The 18,923-nt window shown below is 40.7% G+C and overlaps 1 protein-coding gene and 1 long non-coding RNA gene across 5 annotated transcripts; one reads left to right on the forward strand and one right to left on the reverse strand.

Moving 5' to 3' along the window:
* Window positions 1-1,628: 1,628 nt before the first annotated feature.
* On the reverse strand, window positions 1,629-13,448 carry GOSR2 (golgi SNAP receptor complex member 2). 3 transcript variants are annotated; one of them, NM_001080864.3, is made up of 6 exons: window positions 13,353-13,448; window positions 11,334-11,398; window positions 10,217-10,325; window positions 9,106-9,238; window positions 6,807-6,947; window positions 1,629-4,807 (listed from the first exon to the last, which is right to left on the reverse strand). In NM_001080864.3, the coding sequence occupies exons 1-6, from the start codon at window positions 13,379-13,381 to the stop codon at window positions 4,646-4,648; spliced, it is 639 nt and encodes a 212-aa protein (NP_001074333.2). In that variant the 5' UTR covers window positions 13,382-13,448; the 3' UTR covers window positions 1,629-4,645. The 3 variants fall into 3 exon arrangements, with proteins under 3 accessions (NP_001074333.2, XP_015154715.1, XP_024999740.1); XM_015299229.4 differs by having other exon boundaries at window positions 11,334-11,441; window positions 13,353-13,434; XM_025143972.3 differs by lacking the exon at window positions 6,807-6,947 and having other exon boundaries at window positions 13,353-13,434.
* Window positions 13,449-13,475: 27 nt separating this feature from the next.
* Window positions 13,476-14,769, forward strand: LOC101752000. Of its 2 annotated transcripts, none has more exons than XR_005841934.2 (3): window positions 13,476-13,606; window positions 13,832-14,104; window positions 14,615-14,769. It is a non-coding gene; the product is annotated as an uncharacterized LOC101752000 (long non-coding RNA). The 2 variants fall into 2 exon arrangements; XR_001470298.4 differs by having other exon boundaries at window positions 13,832-14,043.
* Window positions 14,770-18,923: the final 4,154 nt, after the last annotated feature.

Consider the following 18,923-nt stretch of genomic DNA (forward strand, 5'->3'; position numbering starts at 1 on the left):
TTTAAAAACAAAAGCATAGGTTCAGCCTGGAGGTTTTTTTTAAAGTGCCTACTCAGCAATAGGCTGGAAATCAAAGCAGTGACTGCCCGGAGTTGCCCACACGTTGGCTGCAGTCACAGAGTTAACATTTTTCTTTTGAAGCATTAGCCAAACAATGCAGATGAGGTGTCCCTTTGTGCACATTCCAGAGCACAGAGAAGATTAAAACAGCCTATTGACCTCTTACCAAGTGTCTGGGAAGGGCCTAATTACATGGAGTTCCCACTTACCACAATGGTCAAGGGCAGCAGCACTCTTCTGCTATGGCCATCACAACTGTATATGTGTGACAGTAACAGCCCTACATTTTGCCAGTCTGAAATACAACATGACTGTCATTTCTGTAGCCCATTTCGAGTGCTGATATCACTTTGTCTGCTCTGGTCCCCTTTCCCTTTTGTATTCCCTTCTGCTCCCTCTCTTTTACACTTAGTTCTTCACCTTCATAAATCAAGAGACCCAACAGTTGTGGAAAAACAAGAGCCCTCTGCTGGGTCCAGGGAGAGCTGGAATTGGGCTAAGGGTCCATGCAGCATGAGCTCAGCTGCAAAAGCACTGACAACAGCATGGCAAGCTATGCCTGTTAGGACCGTCCTGTCCACACCAAAAGCGCATGCAGCAGATGGGGAGGAGAGGACTACAGATAGGTAAACAGACAGTTAAGTTTCAAGGTGGGTCTTGGCTTCACATCAATGCAAAGCAAGAATGCAGGGGTGGGGAACAAGGAACAGCTTCAGAACCCACAGGCCTCAGGAAAGACAGAGTAGAGCAATGCAAGAGCACCCTCTGTATGCAACTACATTTGCTACATTTACACGGTGCTACTGTGAAAACACAGTAACATCACTTTTGAACTACACAGCTCACAAAGGTATTTCTTTCCTTTATGGTTGAGGCACTCAATATTGTTACTGTGGTCATGTAATGTTACCATTTGTTTTGTACAAATTTAAAGCAGGTGTTGCTTTCTAACAGGTACCAGCTGTAATCATGCATAGGGTTAACCTTTAGAAACAGTGGATGTATATAGGCATAGTGCTTAGGCGTTGGTTACTAAACAAGTAAAAACAACCTCTAGTACTTATCTGTACTATCTTCCTTATAAATTAATTCTATCCTATCCAATCATGAAGTCTTGTATTCATTATCTTCCCTTCAATCTGCATATATCTTATCCACAGTTCACTCTCAACTGCTACAAGGCTGACTGCACTTAGTGTCTTTGTTTCAAAACCTTGTTTTGTATCTTCCTAGATTTCTTCTTACCACCTTAAAGCACAGTGATGAATCAAAAATACTATTTTTATAAGCTTCTTCTTATCATGTTGGAGCCCCTTAGGGGACCACCCTGGAAGAAAAATCATGAAAACCTATCTCAGCAGCTGATTATTAAGTGCATTTTTTAAAAATTCTTTTTCCAAAGCTTTAGCAAAAGACTGCCAAAGGGCAATCTGATCTATTTATCTAGTTTATGCCGACATAACTGGAAGAAATTTTTAACTTTTTCCATTCTTTGCTGGATATTTTCTGATTTAATGAGTATTTTGTAGATATGGGGAACTTCAATTACTGCAAAACAAATCACGCAATTGAATGAAAAAGTAATTTAATCCTTAATCAGTTTGATCTCTCGTTATAAATACACTCTATCAACAGACACATTTTGCCCTCCAAGCTCTTCCTGTACTGTCCTTGATTTGAGTCACATCATGTCTCATCCTTGTCCCGCTATGTATAAAATACTGATTAAAAGGAGTATTTTTCCATGTTAGTTCCCATGATGTCCTCTCAGCAGAGAGCAGTCCATTCAACTGCTGACCACCTTCTGTTCCACAGAAGTTCAGAGGCAAAAGAAATGTCTTTAGTAGGAAAGGAGACTTCACAGAGAACACCTGTCGCAGCACCACTGGTAAAGCCAGCAGAGTTTCAGTTCTGTCATTTCACACCAGCAGAAACGTTGCTCCAACCTTGGCTTTTGCTGTGGCACAGTGTAATGACAGGAATTTTGAAAGGTTTACATTAACCGTCTGAGATGGCAGAGATAGTCTTCTAAGTCCTTTTGCACTTAACATCTAGTACAAATTTGCCCGAAGTGATACATCATCAAATCCATTTACTTAAATGATTTCTCCAAGCTCTACATCTCAACAGTGAATAGCAAAGAAAGACACTACATACAGCAGTGTCATCAGCCTACATGATGAGATTCTAAAAGGGGAAAAATAAGTGAAGAGGCAAGTATCAAAATATTACTCTTATAACAGAAAAAAAAAATCCCATTCCATCTGAAAAGGAAAACAAATTGACTGGAGTCCCCAGCTTGGTATGAAACAAATCCTACTGCAGCAAGGCACAGCTGTACAAACACTAAACCGTAAGGTTGTAAAATAAAGGTGGAAATGGATCTGTTTATCAGGAATAAAAGATTCACGAGTGATCTCTTTACAAGGTGCCCAACTGATGTAATAAAAAATGATCTCATGAGTGTGTTATAAATTTCAGATTTAAATAAACTTAAGGTAATTTATAAAGTACACTAACACAGATGATTTCTCACTGCAGACTTCCTCTTTTAAATTCCTTAGTCCTGGCTTACATATAAACTGATTCTGTATATGGTCTGCTAATGTGTTTTCTAGCACAGTAGACTGAGAACACAAAGAGCATGAAGCACTTGAAAACCATCCACAGAATAGCCAGAAGGTGTGCAGCACGTAGGATGTTCAATGAGCGTTTAAGCTTGTCTGCTTTCTTCTGTTGAACCATCTGATGAGATTGTCTAGGCACTGATGGCATCTTGGCCTCCTCCACTGTTGGGTCTGCACTGACACATTGCTTTTCCTGGAGTCCAAATATGAAGCTGACTGATTTGAGATGGCTGATGAAATTGGATAGTCTTGTCTGGATATATTACAGCACACAGATCAGTCAATACTTAAGCAACAGTAAATAAGCACTGCTGAAGCCTGTTTGACTTGGCCTTACTAGCAAAATTTTAAGAAATTGTATTAATAACTGTTAAAAAAATCAGGTTTGCAACAAGCTACATAATTATGAAAGCAAAGCTTATTGGAACAAATAGAACACTTGTAAAGTGTTATTAATTAAAAGACCTACAACCCTTCCAGACAGAAAAGATGGAGGAATTCCCAGCAGAATGCCACATCATCCAAATGTGAAACTTCTGTGCCTCTGTCAAACATCTGGAAATGCTTCTGACTTGTACTCAAAATAAGAACATACATGAAGACTGTTTGAAATGGAAGGCTGTTCAGGATCTCAGGATAATCATTCTAACAGTCTCCAAAGTTTGCAGGGAAATGAGTACCATAATTGAACTGTGAGGCATTTCATAACTGTCAATGTTTAAATGTGGATCAATATCTATACAGCCAAGGAATATAAAATCTAAGTTGGCTATCATCTCTGTGAGATGATATTTTGTACAAATGTCCTTCACAGTAAATTTGGAGGTACAAAGAATAATGCAAAGACCACCCTTCCCAGGGAGACAAAGGAAATGTTTACCATCCAAAGACACGTAGGTTCAGAAAACTCTTCCGATGACATTTGGCTTTAAGTGAGTGGTTTGTTGCCCTGATCCCACTGCTATTCTGAATTAAAAACAAACAAAAACAAGAGAGCCCATTTTGGCTCTATGAACACAAAAATGACAGATCTCAGTTTGAACACAGCAAAAACTTGCCTGCTTCACCAAATCCAAAAATACTGGCTAAAGATCATACATCCTCAAACATCGCAGGTAACAAATTCAAAACAAGATATGCATTAGCACCAAAAATGTCCAGCGTTACAGTTTTGGAGGTTGGATTTGGTACTGGGCATGCTGAGATGACACTCAGTGATCTGTAGCTGTCAGGAAGCAGGAAGAGTACAGCATTCAGCTTCAGCTAGGAAGCAGGAGGACAAAGATACCCGAACATACTTCATTTCAGCCTAAACCAAGGTTTGCACTGGTTAGAATTGTATGGGTATACAAAAAATGTTAGCAGAAGTTATTACCATGCTTTTAGAGTCAGAACCTCTCCTTACAAGTCCTTCCCCCTCTAAGTAAAAGACAGATGGGAATCCTTCACTTTCTGCCACTTTTTGCACTCTTATTCTGCAGGAGTACACCCACAAATAATGCAGAATTCTCTTCAGTGAGTGAATTCCTTCAACAGAAAACACACTCACCGGGGTCAATCCTAGCAAAGGAAAGGCTCATGTCCTCTCATGCTCTGCCTTTGCATCCTCTTCTTCCTGTCTAACTGGGGAAAAAAAAAAAAACATTCCTACCTTGCAAAACATCTGGACAAAATTTTCACTTCCGCTTCCTACTTAATCAGATTCATAAACTTAACAGACAATCAGGTGAAAGTGGTAATGGCCACCGATGTTTTTATATGACCCCATTCTGATCTACACTGTCCCCAAATAAATTTGATCCCCTATGCGCTTTCCACATGACGTGTCTGAGTGTGATCTGTAAACTCTGAAGTTCTCAGGAAGGGCTCATCCAAAGCAGCACTCAGAGGAAAGTACATTTTGGAGGGCAGTCCATCTTGCTCCAAAAGACGATATCCTCTGGCAGTAGTTTAGTAACTCATGTCAGATACTGCACGACGAGAAACATAATTACACAAGTCACAATCATGCCCCCAATCATGAAGTATTTGTCTTGAAAGGCTCGCTTCTCAATCAGCCGCATTACTGTATTGGATAAGCCCAACGTGTTGGCAACATCCAGGATCTTCTTCTGAGTTCCCTAAGAACAAAAAGACAACAAAGAGACAATTACCTTAATGGCACTATCCTTATTCTATGAAATATTTTATCATAAATGGTACACAATTAATTCTTATCCCTCAGTAAACAATGGAACTTGCTCTAAGCCAACAGTGTAAGAGATGGCCATGGGATCCTGGCAATGATGATATGACTAATTCATACACAAGAATAGGAAAGAGGTTAAAGATACAAAGCAGTGCATCCAGACAGAAGCACCACAGACAGCAGCTCAGAGAAAATCACTTGGCCTGTAGCAATTAGATGTTTTTCTGATCTACTTTCAGACAGTCTAAGAGCTTGAAGCTTCTTGACAACCTTTCTTGAAGAACTCCCCTCCTGCTATAGTACAGTTTGTCAATAAGAAGGTCGAAAGAAGGTCCAGAAACTTGTAATGCCAGTGGTGTTGTGCAATGTATAGGTATATAAAAGTGCAATTAATGCAATTTCAAGAAATCCCTCCAGAGAAAAGCACTGAACGACTGCTAGCAGGTATGCTGCAGACAGGTCCATATCTCGGTTTTGTTTCACTGATGAAGCAGTTGGTATTATTAAGAATGTCTGTGGATCCCAAGAGTTACCGGATCAGCCCTAAGCATGTAAGAGAGCTGCACAACTGGAAGTAATAGGAAATGCCCCAAGAGTCACTATGCAGCACAGCACTAATACTGCTATTTTATTTAAGTGAAACTGTCCAAAGAAACCTCTACAAAACAGGCCCATAGATGTACTCTGGGCACAGCTCAGAGCTGGATATCATCCTGTCTGGGAAGAAGGGAATGAACTCATGGCTGCAGTCACAGTGGTACAGGTAAGTGAAAAGCACCATTCTAGATAAACTAGACAAGGGGAAGTTAGTTTTTTCAAGAGAGCCTTCACAACCCTCCTAGCACTAGCAATCTATCCTTCCCTGCCTTTTCTTTCACCCCTGCTTTGTGAGATGATAATAGAACCCTTCTCTCTATCCACTACTCTTATGGTAGATTCAGCTAAAATACACCTCTTGAATGAATACTTAACCTACCCATCAAGTTTTTCTAGTAATTGACTTTGTATAAAAATAAATATCTATTCCATAGTCAGTAAACAAACCTTAAACATGAAGCTCTCCTTCATCTCGGAGAGGAAAGACCTGAACTGTGTCTACAGTTCAGCTACCTGTTTTTATCTGGCAAGACTGCCTTTAAAGCCAGTGGAACGTTAGCCTATGCAACGCACGGAGTTATGAGGTGTGATCTGTCTGATGACAAGGAAGGATTTGTGTTAATGATTAAAAATGCCTGAATCCTCTGGCAAATAAATCCCAAAACAAAACAAAAAGCAGCAGTAACTGTTACTTCCATCATAAGATAAATACAACAGCGACAGGAATTCCCCTTTTCAGACATCCAGCTCCCTCCTCCTCAACACACACTTCTTATTATAAAGTTCCTTTCACACTTTAGAACTCTTAACCCAAAATTTAACACCATTCATTCTTGAAAAGTGTTATTAAAAGACTTAAAGCAATACAGCTTTCTTGAACAGTATTTGGGGGAAGACATATTGTTGACATACATTAGACTTACTATCTTTATTAGAAAATATAAATACTTTCTCCCAGCATTGTGGTTGTTCTGATGTTTATCCATAGCACAAGATAAACTACCTGCGAGCTAAACATTACTTTCCATTCTTCACTTGGAAAATAAATAAATAAATGAATGAATAACAGAACAAAACATAACATTCAGTGCTCTAGGTACTGACTGTGCAATGACTGCTACACTACCAGGTCACAAAAATAGATTTTAAGTATGTTCCTAGTAAAATGACAACATATTAAGATTTTAGACTTAGCTAAATTGGAGTTTAGGTCTTTACTAGTGTACTCAGCTTGAAGGAGTGCGTTGAAACAAACTTATTTATTTCTCTTACTTAGCCAGATCACCGCAAATGCAAAAACGTGGGGTCTTTTTGGTAAAAAATGATGCCCCCACCTTTAATGTCACTCTCTGGTCCCTCAGCCCCTGAAGAATGTTGGTCCCACTGCCAATAAGATCATCCATGCCACGATGGGCATTCTGCAGGGATTCATTAAACTGTAATGTTTCGTCGATCGGTATGGTGGTGTCAGAGTCCTGTAGGGGAAATGCAGGGTCTTGGTTACCTTGCCTACTCGCACTCATAGATCCAGAAAGAGAACAAACAGAAACAAACAGCCCTTGACAGGACTTGAGGGGTTATGTTTTAAACATTTTTTTTTTGATAGGGATGTTAAATCAATATTAGTATTTGAGTGAAAAAACATAGTTTAGAGAAGCCAATAGGAATCAAGTCAAAAGACAATGTTGATTAGCTATTCAACTAAAATTAGATTTCAGAAGATTAAAGAAAAAATTAAAAATAGAGGATGTTCATAATCTCTTTATGACACAAATAAAAAAGGGCATTACAGTAGAGAACATAAAAACTATCAGAAGGGATTAAACAAAGGAGTCATTTGATCATTACAAGTGAAAGATTTTTGAAAGACAACAGCACATTTCTAATGACAAAAAACCTGTAAAACAATGTCTGGGAGATGACATTCTATGAACTCACATTTACAAGATGCAATTTCTGATACTAAGGGCAAACAGACTTATGAACCTAGTTCCCTGAAGGTCTAACTCACTCACAAATGAAGGCCTTATCTAAAAAAAAAACAACATATCCTGAGAAGATGCATTAGCTTAAGTAGAAATTATAGATCTTGAAATGGAAATAACAGGAATAAAACTGTATAATCTGGGTTACACAAAAGATCAGAAGATGTCATTTCTTTTGTCTTCCAAAGCCTTCCAGTTTATTCTTCTTTAGACACCACTCCACTGAGAGTCAAGATAATAGTTCAAAACTCCCACACTGTTTCATGAACAGGAATCAGGACATTGGTGAGAGTTAAGTGTGGAAACACTGTGCTACCTGCTTACATGTACGCAGAACAGCAAGAACTACTTAAATACGTAATTAATATTTGGGGCAGAAGACAGTTGATGTTCTACATCAGTCAGCTGTAGGTTATATGCATGTGAAAACACCAAACTTGCAGTGATTATTGTACAAAAAAAAAATTAACACAGGAACAACAGGCATAATCCAGTGTTAGGTGTCTGCCTAGGTGTGTGTTCTGTTTATATAGCTTGAAAGAATGAAGGATAAAGGACAGAGCTGTTCCCAGCTGCAAGGTCAAAATTCCTGGATGAAGAAGACTCTAGATGGCATACACAACTCTTTGATCAAAAGTTAATAAGGCACAAAGGTCAAAGAAGTATGTTATCTTACAGGAATCTGCAAAGCAGTAACACTTGGATTTGCATGTGAATGGCTATTCCTTCAGATATTTATTAAACTTCAAATCAGAAGAGTTCCATTTCCTGTACAAGGAGTTTGCAGTTGATTTTCATTTACACACAAGGCAGCAAGAAAACTGTCTAGGTAGATTTTTGTTCACAGAATCCTAGAATGGTTTGGGTTAGAAGGGCACTTAACGATGACCTAGTTCCAAACATCCTGCCCATGGGACACATACAGTATCAGGTTGCTCAAAGCACCATCCAGCCTGGCCTTCTGTTTGCTGCTCACAGGGACACTAGATGGCAGCATACTTTTCATTTGCTGCTAGCGTTTTTCTCCAGAATTGTTCAAGGAAAGGCTTTAAAATAAAGCCCACACATATCTTTGAATTAAGCAAAACATTCAGAACACTGTTAGAGCTTTCAAGAGCTATTATACATTTTAGAGTTTTTAAGTTTTTAAATAATTAATAATTATTTTCATTATTAGTTTTTAATAATCATTATTTAATTTTAATAATCATTTAATTAGGATGCTTTCACACTCAGCTGACATATATAAATAGCTGGGTAAATGTCTAACCAAAATAGGTAGGCCAATAGCTCACAGATAAATCATTTTCTTATTACAGCGATATTTGACACAAATCCAAGAAAAATGAATACTTTGGTACCTACCTCATTCAACCTTTTGAAACTGCTATATAAGATCAGGTAGAGCTGCACTGGATAAAATTTCGGAGCAGCAATTTCTGCAGTCTTTCACAACTGCCTCTTATTAGACCAACTTTTCTTCATCAAAGAGATGTACTTTTTCATGAATGATTATTCTTTTCTATCTTTATTCATTCCATTTACGTCATATATTATACATCTAATAGTCAAGCCTAGGTCTTGTCTGAAACTTCTCTGAAAGATAATAGCCTCTAGAACAGAGAGATCTAAAATAAAGAATATTTACATTAGTAGTGAATGTACGAGCTAGTAACTCTTCTCGCTGTCGTTCCTGCTGCTCCCGGATGTAACGGCGATGCTGAAAGTTCCTCAGAGCTGTCTGCAGATGCTGAACATCATACTTCAGCTGGTCAACTCGGCTAGACAAGATCAACAACAGGAAGACATTCCCAGGGATAAAAATACCAATCTTATGTTGCATTTTTTTAATGAACAGCGGAGCATTATACATTAACAGCAGCAAACACTAAAAATGATGGATTCTGTTTATCTAAAAGATAAAGGACATTTGATGTTAGGCTTCTGTTCCAAGCTTAGATCTTCTGTGCCTCTTTTTTTTTTTTTTTTTTTTTTTAACTGAAAAGGTGATTATTTAACTGCAGGCTACAGATAGAAAGTGAAGCAGAATTCTTGAGCTGTCTTATACATCCTATCCTACAGTAAGTCTCTTCAAAGTGATTATATACATACATACATATATATATATATATATATACACATATGGATATGTATATATATATCCACTGGGGTAAAACAAATCATGTCCAGAACCCCACTGCTTCTGATTAAATGTTCAAAGACTACAAAGAAAACCAAGACGACTATTTCAGATACCGAACCTGTATAATACAAGTGATATGCAATTCACTCCTAGTATCCACAGAGGCATTCTGGGACTAAAAATTAACAGAACAATTCTGAATGGAAAGCTGTCTAATAGTCTGTGGTCCAATCGCCCGCTCAAACCAGCACTCATTTTAGAAACCTTATTTTAGTCTGCAACATTTTGGAAATGGTTCCAGAAGGATAACACCAACTGAAGTAATTTTACTCCTTACCATTAAAGCAAATGCTGTACAGAGTAGAAATGCCTTTAAGAATCAAAGTGTGATGTTCAACTCATCTCAGAACAGAGCCATGAGTCTAGAAACATCACCAGACTGCAGTTACATTCAGGAAAATTATTTTGCCTCTGTCCTTCAGTTCTGTTACAGCTGAGCACAGAGATTTAAATTGCAAAGCAGAAGTTTCACTCAAATGAAAAAGCGAAAGGCTTCAATAAATTTAATGAAAATAATTAGACTACTCCATTACTGTAGCAAAGAAGGTGAACTTACAGTTTAGCATTCTGTCGCTTATTGGGAGGTTCTTTGCTGGACAGGATTTCCAAACGTTCCAAGTTGCTGAATACCTTGTCAATTCTTGCCTGAATCTCATTTTCTACTACTGCAAAGAAATAAAAACATGTTTTGATTTGAATTAAAGAATTGCAATCAGAGTGAAGACAAAAACTCAAGAGCATTCAAACCAAAAGATGCAAATCTTTACTAGATGAAAAAAAAAACCAAACAACAACAACAACAAAAAAAAAGATTAGAAATCATGAAAAGCCATTTCTTTGGTTGAGACTCTTGCCTTCCACCCCCCCCCTTTGTGAAGGGAACAGGGAAAACCCCTGCTCTTCTGAAATATGTAACCATATTTCCCTATTCTCCATCCAGCCTGTATTTATGCTTGGGATTGCCCTGACCAAGATGCAGGACCTTGCACTTGGCCTTGTTGGCATGAGGTTGGCATGGACCCAACTCTCAAGCCTTAATCATACTGCTTAAATTCCTGCACATCAAAAGATAATATTTTTCCAGAGAAACTGGACTAAGAATCTTTCTGAGATGTCTGCCAACTAGTGGATGCTTAAGGAACAGCAAAATAACACGGCTGATATACAGTGAAATTTTTCAGCTTCTGAGCTTCTAACAAAATAGCTTCGTGATGGCTGAGTTTGCAGCTCTTTCCATACTATATGCTTATTATACCTCCCTATGTGCACCAACTTGATTCTTTTTGTCTGTTTTTATTGTATGCCTCCACAGCATTCTCTGACAATGAGTTCCAAAACCTCACAGAAAGAAAAATACCTGGCAGTGCCACATCAAGACACTTGCAGAAGCATTTACAGTGAACACTACTTCTCAATTCAAGAATTACCAAAGGAATTTGAAGACAATTATTGTTCTGTATTTTCCACCCTTTCCTACAAAACATGACCTTAATCAAGTCACACAGTGCAACAGTTTAAATGCATTCCACATCATCAGTTGATCAAAGTGACTGAAATGCCAAATTAGTTCCAATAATGGTTATATATTTAATCACAGAGCATACAAGGTTAAAAGTGCACCTTGCTTCCAATCAGTACCAGAGTGGGACTCTTCTCTCTTATTAAATACTTACAGTGTACAGACTCTTTGTCTGAAGTCTCCAGACGTCCCATGTATGACTGGACTTCATGGACTTGTCTATGAGAAGACAAAGAGTAAAGAAACAGAAGTCAGTTAACACCTGTAAAATAAAAAGAAATCATTTTTCAATATCTCAATCTTCAGATTTTATTACTATCAGAATGTCAGAATAGGAATTGGACACATGTTACTCAGCGCAGACAATCCATCAGTAAACACATAAAAACCCAACTAATTTCTTCAGTTTGAAGACAGCTGTGCTTTCACTTAACATGTAACTACAGGTTTCAAGTTAAAAATTAAAATCAAGGTGAAAGGGCTTCTTTTCTTCCAAGAATTCCAATCCAATTCTAGCTCCCTTTTTTCTTCAGAACCTGAAATGAGGCTCTCAGTCATGTCACACACTTGGCATGCTGAAAGTCATGTAAGATCTCCACCTACCCCAATACAACCAAGAAGAAAAGTTATCAGATTCACAGGAGGAACTCACAAATAATGAGTACAGCAGAAAAAAGGTCTAACTGGTAGAAAAGTTGGTACAGAGGAAACCACTGAAGGGTATATAAGTCTATGTATGTACCTACATAAATCATCTTTAGGGCACTGCAAGTATACATCTTGCACACAGGCTGAGTCACTTCCTTCTTAAAGCATTGGTGAAGGATCAGAAAAGGACTATTTAGATTATGGAAAGTACAGAACAGCTTTTATGCAAAAAAAGTTTTCACTCTGGACTCATTATCTGTGAGGAGATATCCTAGAGTATAAATGGCACTGAGTAAGGTGAATAATGACATTCACTGTCTCTTAGAATATACAAATTACAGAGGACAATTTGGAAACTAAAACAAGGCAGGATTATTGCCCTTATCAACATGGGTGCGCACTTCTAAATCAACAGGATTTCCAGCTCTTCTCTGCATAGTCTCTCTAGATCTTTATTTAATGAAAACCATTAACACAGATAACAGGCTGGCACTTTTGGACTAACTGCATCCTTTGACCTGCTTCCCATGAGCTTTTTCCATATAGAATCATAGAATCATTAAGGTTGGAAAAGACCTCTAAGATATCTAGACAAACAGTCCACTTATCACCAGAACTATCCACTAAACTGTGTCTCTAAGTACCACATTTCCACTTCACTTGAACACCTCCACAGATGGTAACGCCACCACCTCTCCGGGCAGCCTGTGCTAATGAATCATCACTCTTTCTGAGAAGAAATTTTTACTAATTTCCAACCTGAACCTCCCCTGGCACAACTTGAGGCCATTCCCTCTCATCTGATCGCTGTCACTTAGGAGCAGAGGAAGTCCCTCACCTTGCCACAACCTCCTTTCAAGCATTTACAGAGAGCTATAAGGTCTCCTCTGAGCCTTCTCTTCTCCAAACTGAACCAATCCACCTCCCTCAGCTGCTACCCTTTACAGATTCACTGTCTTTCACACCAAGCACCACATTTTCTGCCTTCCTTGTAATTTGCATTTTTCATTCTGCCTAAGCTTCATCCTGCTGCAACATCTACAAAATCATTTCATGCCATCCATCATGCATTTTCTGAAAGTTTAAATGCCATCTGCTAGCCAGCACAAAAGTCCTCATCGTAACAAATTCAGTCAATGAGTGTAAATTAAATTTAAGCACGTCCAGTGCAATATAATCACTTTCTCAGCGAACACTTGTAATCCCTTTCACTGAAACCTAAAGGCCTGGTGTTGGACTGACGTGGCTAAAGGCACGTTGGGACTTTGGACAGACACCCGGCCACCCCAGAGCTGCAGGATCTGCTTCTTTCTGCGACAAAACTCACTCCTCGTGGCACAGCTCCGGCCTAGCAGGGAACTTTGCTTGGACAGAGCAATTCGCTGCCACTCGAAGCAACTCTCCCCACATCCCTCAGGCAAACCGCTGCGGTCGGGCCGGACCCCACCCCCCCAGCACCACGAGCTCGAGGCAGCCTTAGCTGCTCCCCGCGGCCCGGTCTATCCCAGCCCAGCGCCACACACACTTGTTGGTCTGATGGTAGAGCCCCTCCATCTCCGCGGCACGACCCCCTCCCTTCCGTCCGACACGTCGCCTCCGCTTCCTCCTCACGCAACTTCCGCTTCCGTATGACGCAACTTCCGCTTCCGCCGGCCGCGGGCCCGCCAGGTCTCGGCGCTGCGTCTGCGGCGCCGCTGGGGGGAGCGCTTCCCTCAGCCGATGCGTAGAGCGCGTCTTCGGCCCCAGGTGTGAGAATGGGAGAGTCGCGGGATCGTTAAGGTTAGGAACGACCTCTAAAATCATCTGGGCCAACCACTGACCCATCCCCACCCACGGCCACTCATCTGAACAAGCCTGAAGAAGAGGCGGCCCCGGGGAGACCTCTGTGCAGCCTTCCAGTGCTTGAGGGGAGCTCATAAACAGGAGGACAGCAGATAGCAGATAGGCAGGTAGCAATAATAATGGGGAATGACTTCAGACTAAAACTGAGAACGTTTCTTACAGGACAGTGAGGTGCTGGAACAGGCTGCCCAGAGCAGCTGTGGGTGCCCCGTGCCTGGAGTGATCTCTGAGGTCCCCTCCAACCTAATCAGTTCTGTGATGCTGTGATCCCAGATCTTGGTGCCCAGAGCGCCGTCCTTGGAGGTGCCCAAGCCATGACAGATGATGAGCTGATGAATCTCAACAACCACCTTCAGAGGAATCCTGTAACAAAAGTAAGAATTTCAGTGGGATTCCTTGTCACCCTGCTGAGAATATGGAAGTCACAGGTTAACAGTAGGTATTAATTGCTCTAATACAGTTAAATTCAAGTTTTAAATCTAGGGTCATAATCACTCTTCAGCAATCTCAGCCCTATTCTGTCCTTTTTTTTTTTTTTTTTTTTTTTTTTCCCCCCACTTATGCAAAGCCTAATTATCTTCACAGCACAAATTCAGGGTACTGAAAGATCACAAACAGAATCATAGAATCACAGGGTTGGAAAGGAAATGTTGAAACCAGGGAAGATTTTAAGAGGGGGGAGGTTTAACGCAGTCACCTTCTGTGATTCTGGGCAAAACGTGACACTTTGAGACAGGAACACTCTCCGAAGTGGAGTTTCTTCTGCTGTTGCTCATTTACAGTTAAGGGATGTGCCTGAAGGGTACAGTCTAATCACGTGAGGGCAAGTTATTGAGCATTATATGGTATGAATGAGTGAAATAACAACACATCTGTAACTAATGAAAAATTCTTGTTCCTGTTTATTCCCCCCCCCCCCCCCCCTCCTGTAACTCCATGCTGCAGGAAACTTCCTTTGACCATTCCACCAGCAAGGCAGGTGCCTGGCAAAAGATCATCCCACTGGGTTCCTGACAATATCTCAAGCCACAGAAATCAAATCAGTCTAAAAATAAATTATCTATAAAAACATGAGCTGCTGCAGGAACAAATGCAATCAATTTTTGTGTTTTGCTCTCTTTTATCTGACTCATTATGCCCTGTTTTCAAACACTTTCTGCAGACAGAAGCCTTGGAGGGAGATAGATGCTGGGACTTCCCTCCTGGCCAAGACTTTAAGGAGTATCACCGGAGTTTTGATGAAGTCGCAAGCACTGAAAAGCAGGAATTAATTTCTGTTCTTTTCTGAATAACTTCATTTTTGCCAGGGGAAAAAAAAAAAAAAAAAACATGCTGCAAGTCTGTTCTGTTCTCGTCAGACTTCAAGTCCTTCCAGGAAGAGTCCTTCAGCAAATTGGCTCATTTAGACACAACAGCCAGAAGCACAGAGAGCAAAAAAAAAAAAAGGTTTTGTTCAAGGAAAGCCTCTGTATTGTAAACAGGATAAAAGGGGATGGAAAGAGACACTTATCACTGTCTTGATGTGTCCCCAGGTCATTCCTGTGTAGCATCTACAGGAGAAAAAGGGTTTCATATCCACCACTCTCTTAGAAACTCCCAACTGGGGATTTTCTCTATCAAACAGTTTACAGACATGAGGTGTTCAAACAGCCATCAGTGCGCTCCTCACCCTGTTTGGCTTGTAGTTTGCCTTGCAGCTGCAAAAGGATGGATTCTTGTACAATCCCCTTTGTTCTGCGTATAGCAGTTTGCTTTCCCCTTCTCCCTCTGAAGGCAAAGCTCTGATGTTCTGTTTAAAACCAGACCCTAATAACAGGTCTCTCTCTAAGCATGATTTCAGATATGCACAGAAACTCTCACCTTCCCCCTCCTCTATCCCTCCTTCCTTCTCCCCAGCTCTTTGCATGCTGTCTTGATACTAATAACCGTGGCTTTAAAAACAAAGGAGTGCCAAACCCGAGGGCATGCTGCAGGAGCAAGACATTGAGATTAATTCTTGCTGTAGACTCCTTGCTTAGCCCAGCTGCAGGCCATGGAGGCTGCATGTCCCGACTTTGACAGCCTCTCTGACATAAGCCAGACCTCACAGCACGCCTCGCAGCATTCTGAGATGGTGGAAGTGGAGAAAAAGAGAGGAGAGACATGACAAGAATGTCAGAGACTCATCTATCAAATTTCTTCAACTGTTGGGTGATGTGCTGGTTGCATATCTTCCTTTAAAGACACATTGCATGTCCTTCTATCTTTCCAAATTAAGAATATTTCTATAATACTTCTAACGCGGTTTTCAGACTGATTCGTGGCTATGAATTCAGGATGTTACAGGTGTTATGAAAGATCCCTGTCCAGACAGTGAAATAGAGTCACAAATACTTTGGTCATCATTCCCTTGTTCATAAACTTAGAATTACAGAATCTTTAAGGTTGAAAAAGACCTCTAAGATCATCGAGTCCAACTGGCCACCTACCACCAATATTGTCAAATAAACCATATCCCCACATACCACATCTCTGCAGTTCTTGAACATTTCCAGGGATGGTAACTCCACCACCTCCCTGGGCAGCCTTTGCCAATGCATCGCCACTGTTTTGGAAAAGAAATTCTTCCTAATATATTAATATTCAGAATGGGCTGAAAATAGGAATTCCTCTCTACTGCTGGATAGTGCTGAGAATCATTCTGGCAGGACTCTAAACATGGAATACAAAAAGGAAATGCCCTTTTGTTGCTGTCCTCTGCCAACACGACCCTTGTCATTCAACTGAAAAGTGAAATAGAATCTGTGGGAGATTCTGTGGCACAGAAGAGATGGTATACTCAGCAAAAGATGAACCTAAATGGTTGACACATTTAGGGAAAAAAATAAGGTTTCCTAACAAAATTTTAAAGGAATTTCCATTTTCTAAAAAATTAGGGCATTGGGAGTTAGGCAAAGAAACTTTCAAATGGAAACAATTATTGTGGGATCAAATTTTCAGTTTTTAACAACTCCAGTTTCTACCATTTATCCTGTGACTATCTGTGCTTATCTAACTGTTTTCGTTAAGTTTGAAAGACTCACAAGATTTCCAATAATATATTATATAAAAAAATTATCTTCAATGGAACACACAGTCTTTGAAAAGTCATGCCATCCAACAGTCCATCTACCAGAAGTTATTTAATCCTAGGCCAAAGTATTCTATTCATTTCGTTTATGATTTGGTAACTCCATAGTATGTGATGATGTCTTCATAATGATGCTCACCTTTCACTGATATGGTGTACCTCAACAATTAAAAATCGTAAAAATTATTTTTATCCTTTCATAAACTATGGATGTGTCATTCAAAAAAAACCTGTAGATTGATACTACAAAAGAAGCACTCCAGGCTTTGTGTAGCATGGACAGTTTTTACATCACTTCAGCTTTCTTGACAGCAGAAGCAGGCCAGGCGCTGGCACAGATGTCTCCTTGGAAGTGAGGTAACCCCAGCTGTGCAGTGGTATTTGCCTGCTTGCCAGGATGACTGCAGTGAGAGGGAAGAGTTGATGCCTATTGCATCACTGTGTTGCAGATCTTATCTCCAATGATAAGCCTGGCCCTGTTATACTGACTGCTCTGTTCACTATCCTGAGCTATCTGTTAGTCTGCTACTTCCATTTCAAAGTCAAAAGAAGGCCTTGTTTTTCCTAAAGCTTATCTAACTCCTCTGACCACTCTTGCTCATCTAATTGAAATAAAGTCTACCTCCAGCAACGAGCCTTGTACCTCTCAAAATTTAGTCTTTCAGGTTCGGTTCCATTTACCCACTCCAGTCACTGACTGTATTGGCAGCAGGTCTGTATTTGCCCCAGTAAAAGGCAGGTTTTCTTTAGTGACAGAAGAGATCTTCTGCAAGATAATATCTACCAGTCTTCTCTGTTTGGGAAAAAAAAAAAGGGGGGGGGGGATTTCATAGAATTGTAGAATGGCTTGGGTAGGAAGGTACTTCAAAGATCACCTAGTCTTCTCCACAGGGCTGCTCTCAAGGAGTTCTTCTTCCAGTCTGTAGACATATCTGGAATGGCCCCAACTCAACACTTTGCATTTGGCTTTGTTGAACCTCATTAGGATTACATGGGCTCACTTTTTCAGTTTATCAAGGTCCTTCTGGATGGCATCCCTCCCTTCTGTCATATCAACTGCACCATTCAGCTTGGTGTTGTCTGCAAACTGCTAAGGGTGCACTCAGTACCATCCTCTGTGTCACTGATAGAGATGTTAAGGAATATTGGTCTCAAGATGGACTCCTGGGGGACATCAATCATCACCAGCTCCACCTGGGCAAGGAGCCATTGACAACAACTCTCTGACTGCAACCATCCAATCAATTCTTTACCCACTGAATAGTCCACCCTTCAAACCAATATCTCTCCAGTTTAGAGATAAGAATGCGGTGTGAGACCATGTCAGAAGCCTTGTACAAGTCCAGGCAGATGACATCAACTGCCTTCCCTTTGTCCACCAATCTGCTCCATCATAGAAGTAACTTCCAGGAGTACTCTCGTGACCCAAGCATCATGCTGTATGAGATGCAGCAGCTGGGGCACATGCTGGCACAAGACCACCACGATTCCTTACAGTCTTCAAGTGGACCCAGAGAGTGGTGGTGAATGGAGTTAAATCCAGCTGATAGCCAGTCACTAGTGGTGTTCCCCAGGAGTGGGTATTGTGGCCCATCCTTTTTAATATCTTTACTGATGATGATGAGGGAATTGAGTGCACCCTCAGTAGGTTTTCAGATGACACCAAGTTGGGAGGAAGTGTTGATCTGCCTGGGGATAGGAAGGCCCTACAGAGGGATCTGGACAGCCTGGATCGCTGGGCTGAGGCCAATGGGATGAGCTTCAACAAGACCAAGTGCTGGCTCCTGCACTTTGGTCACAACAACCCTGTGGAGTGCTACAGGCAGAGTGAATCATCATAGATTGGCTTGGGTTGAAGGGGACATTTAAGATCTTCTACTTTCGATCCCTGACAATGGGCAGAGTTGACAACCACTAAATCAGGTTGCCCAGGGCTCCATCCAACCCGGCCTTGAATGCCTCCAGTTAATGAGAGGCTGCATGGAGGAAAAGGATCTGGGGGCGTTAGTTAACAGGTCCCTCTGTAGGGCCTGAGCATAAGCCAGTAGTGTAACCAGGTGGCCAAGAAGGCCAATGGCATCCTGGCTCATGTCAGAAGCAGTGCAGACAGCAGGAGCAGGAGGTGATCGTCCCTCTGTGCTCAGC

This window comes from Gallus gallus, chromosome 27, assembly GCF_016699485.2.
Source record: "Gallus gallus isolate bGalGal1 chromosome 27, bGalGal1.mat.broiler.GRCg7b, whole genome shotgun sequence".
Lineage (NCBI taxonomy): Eukaryota > Metazoa > Chordata > Aves > Galliformes > Phasianidae > Gallus > Gallus gallus.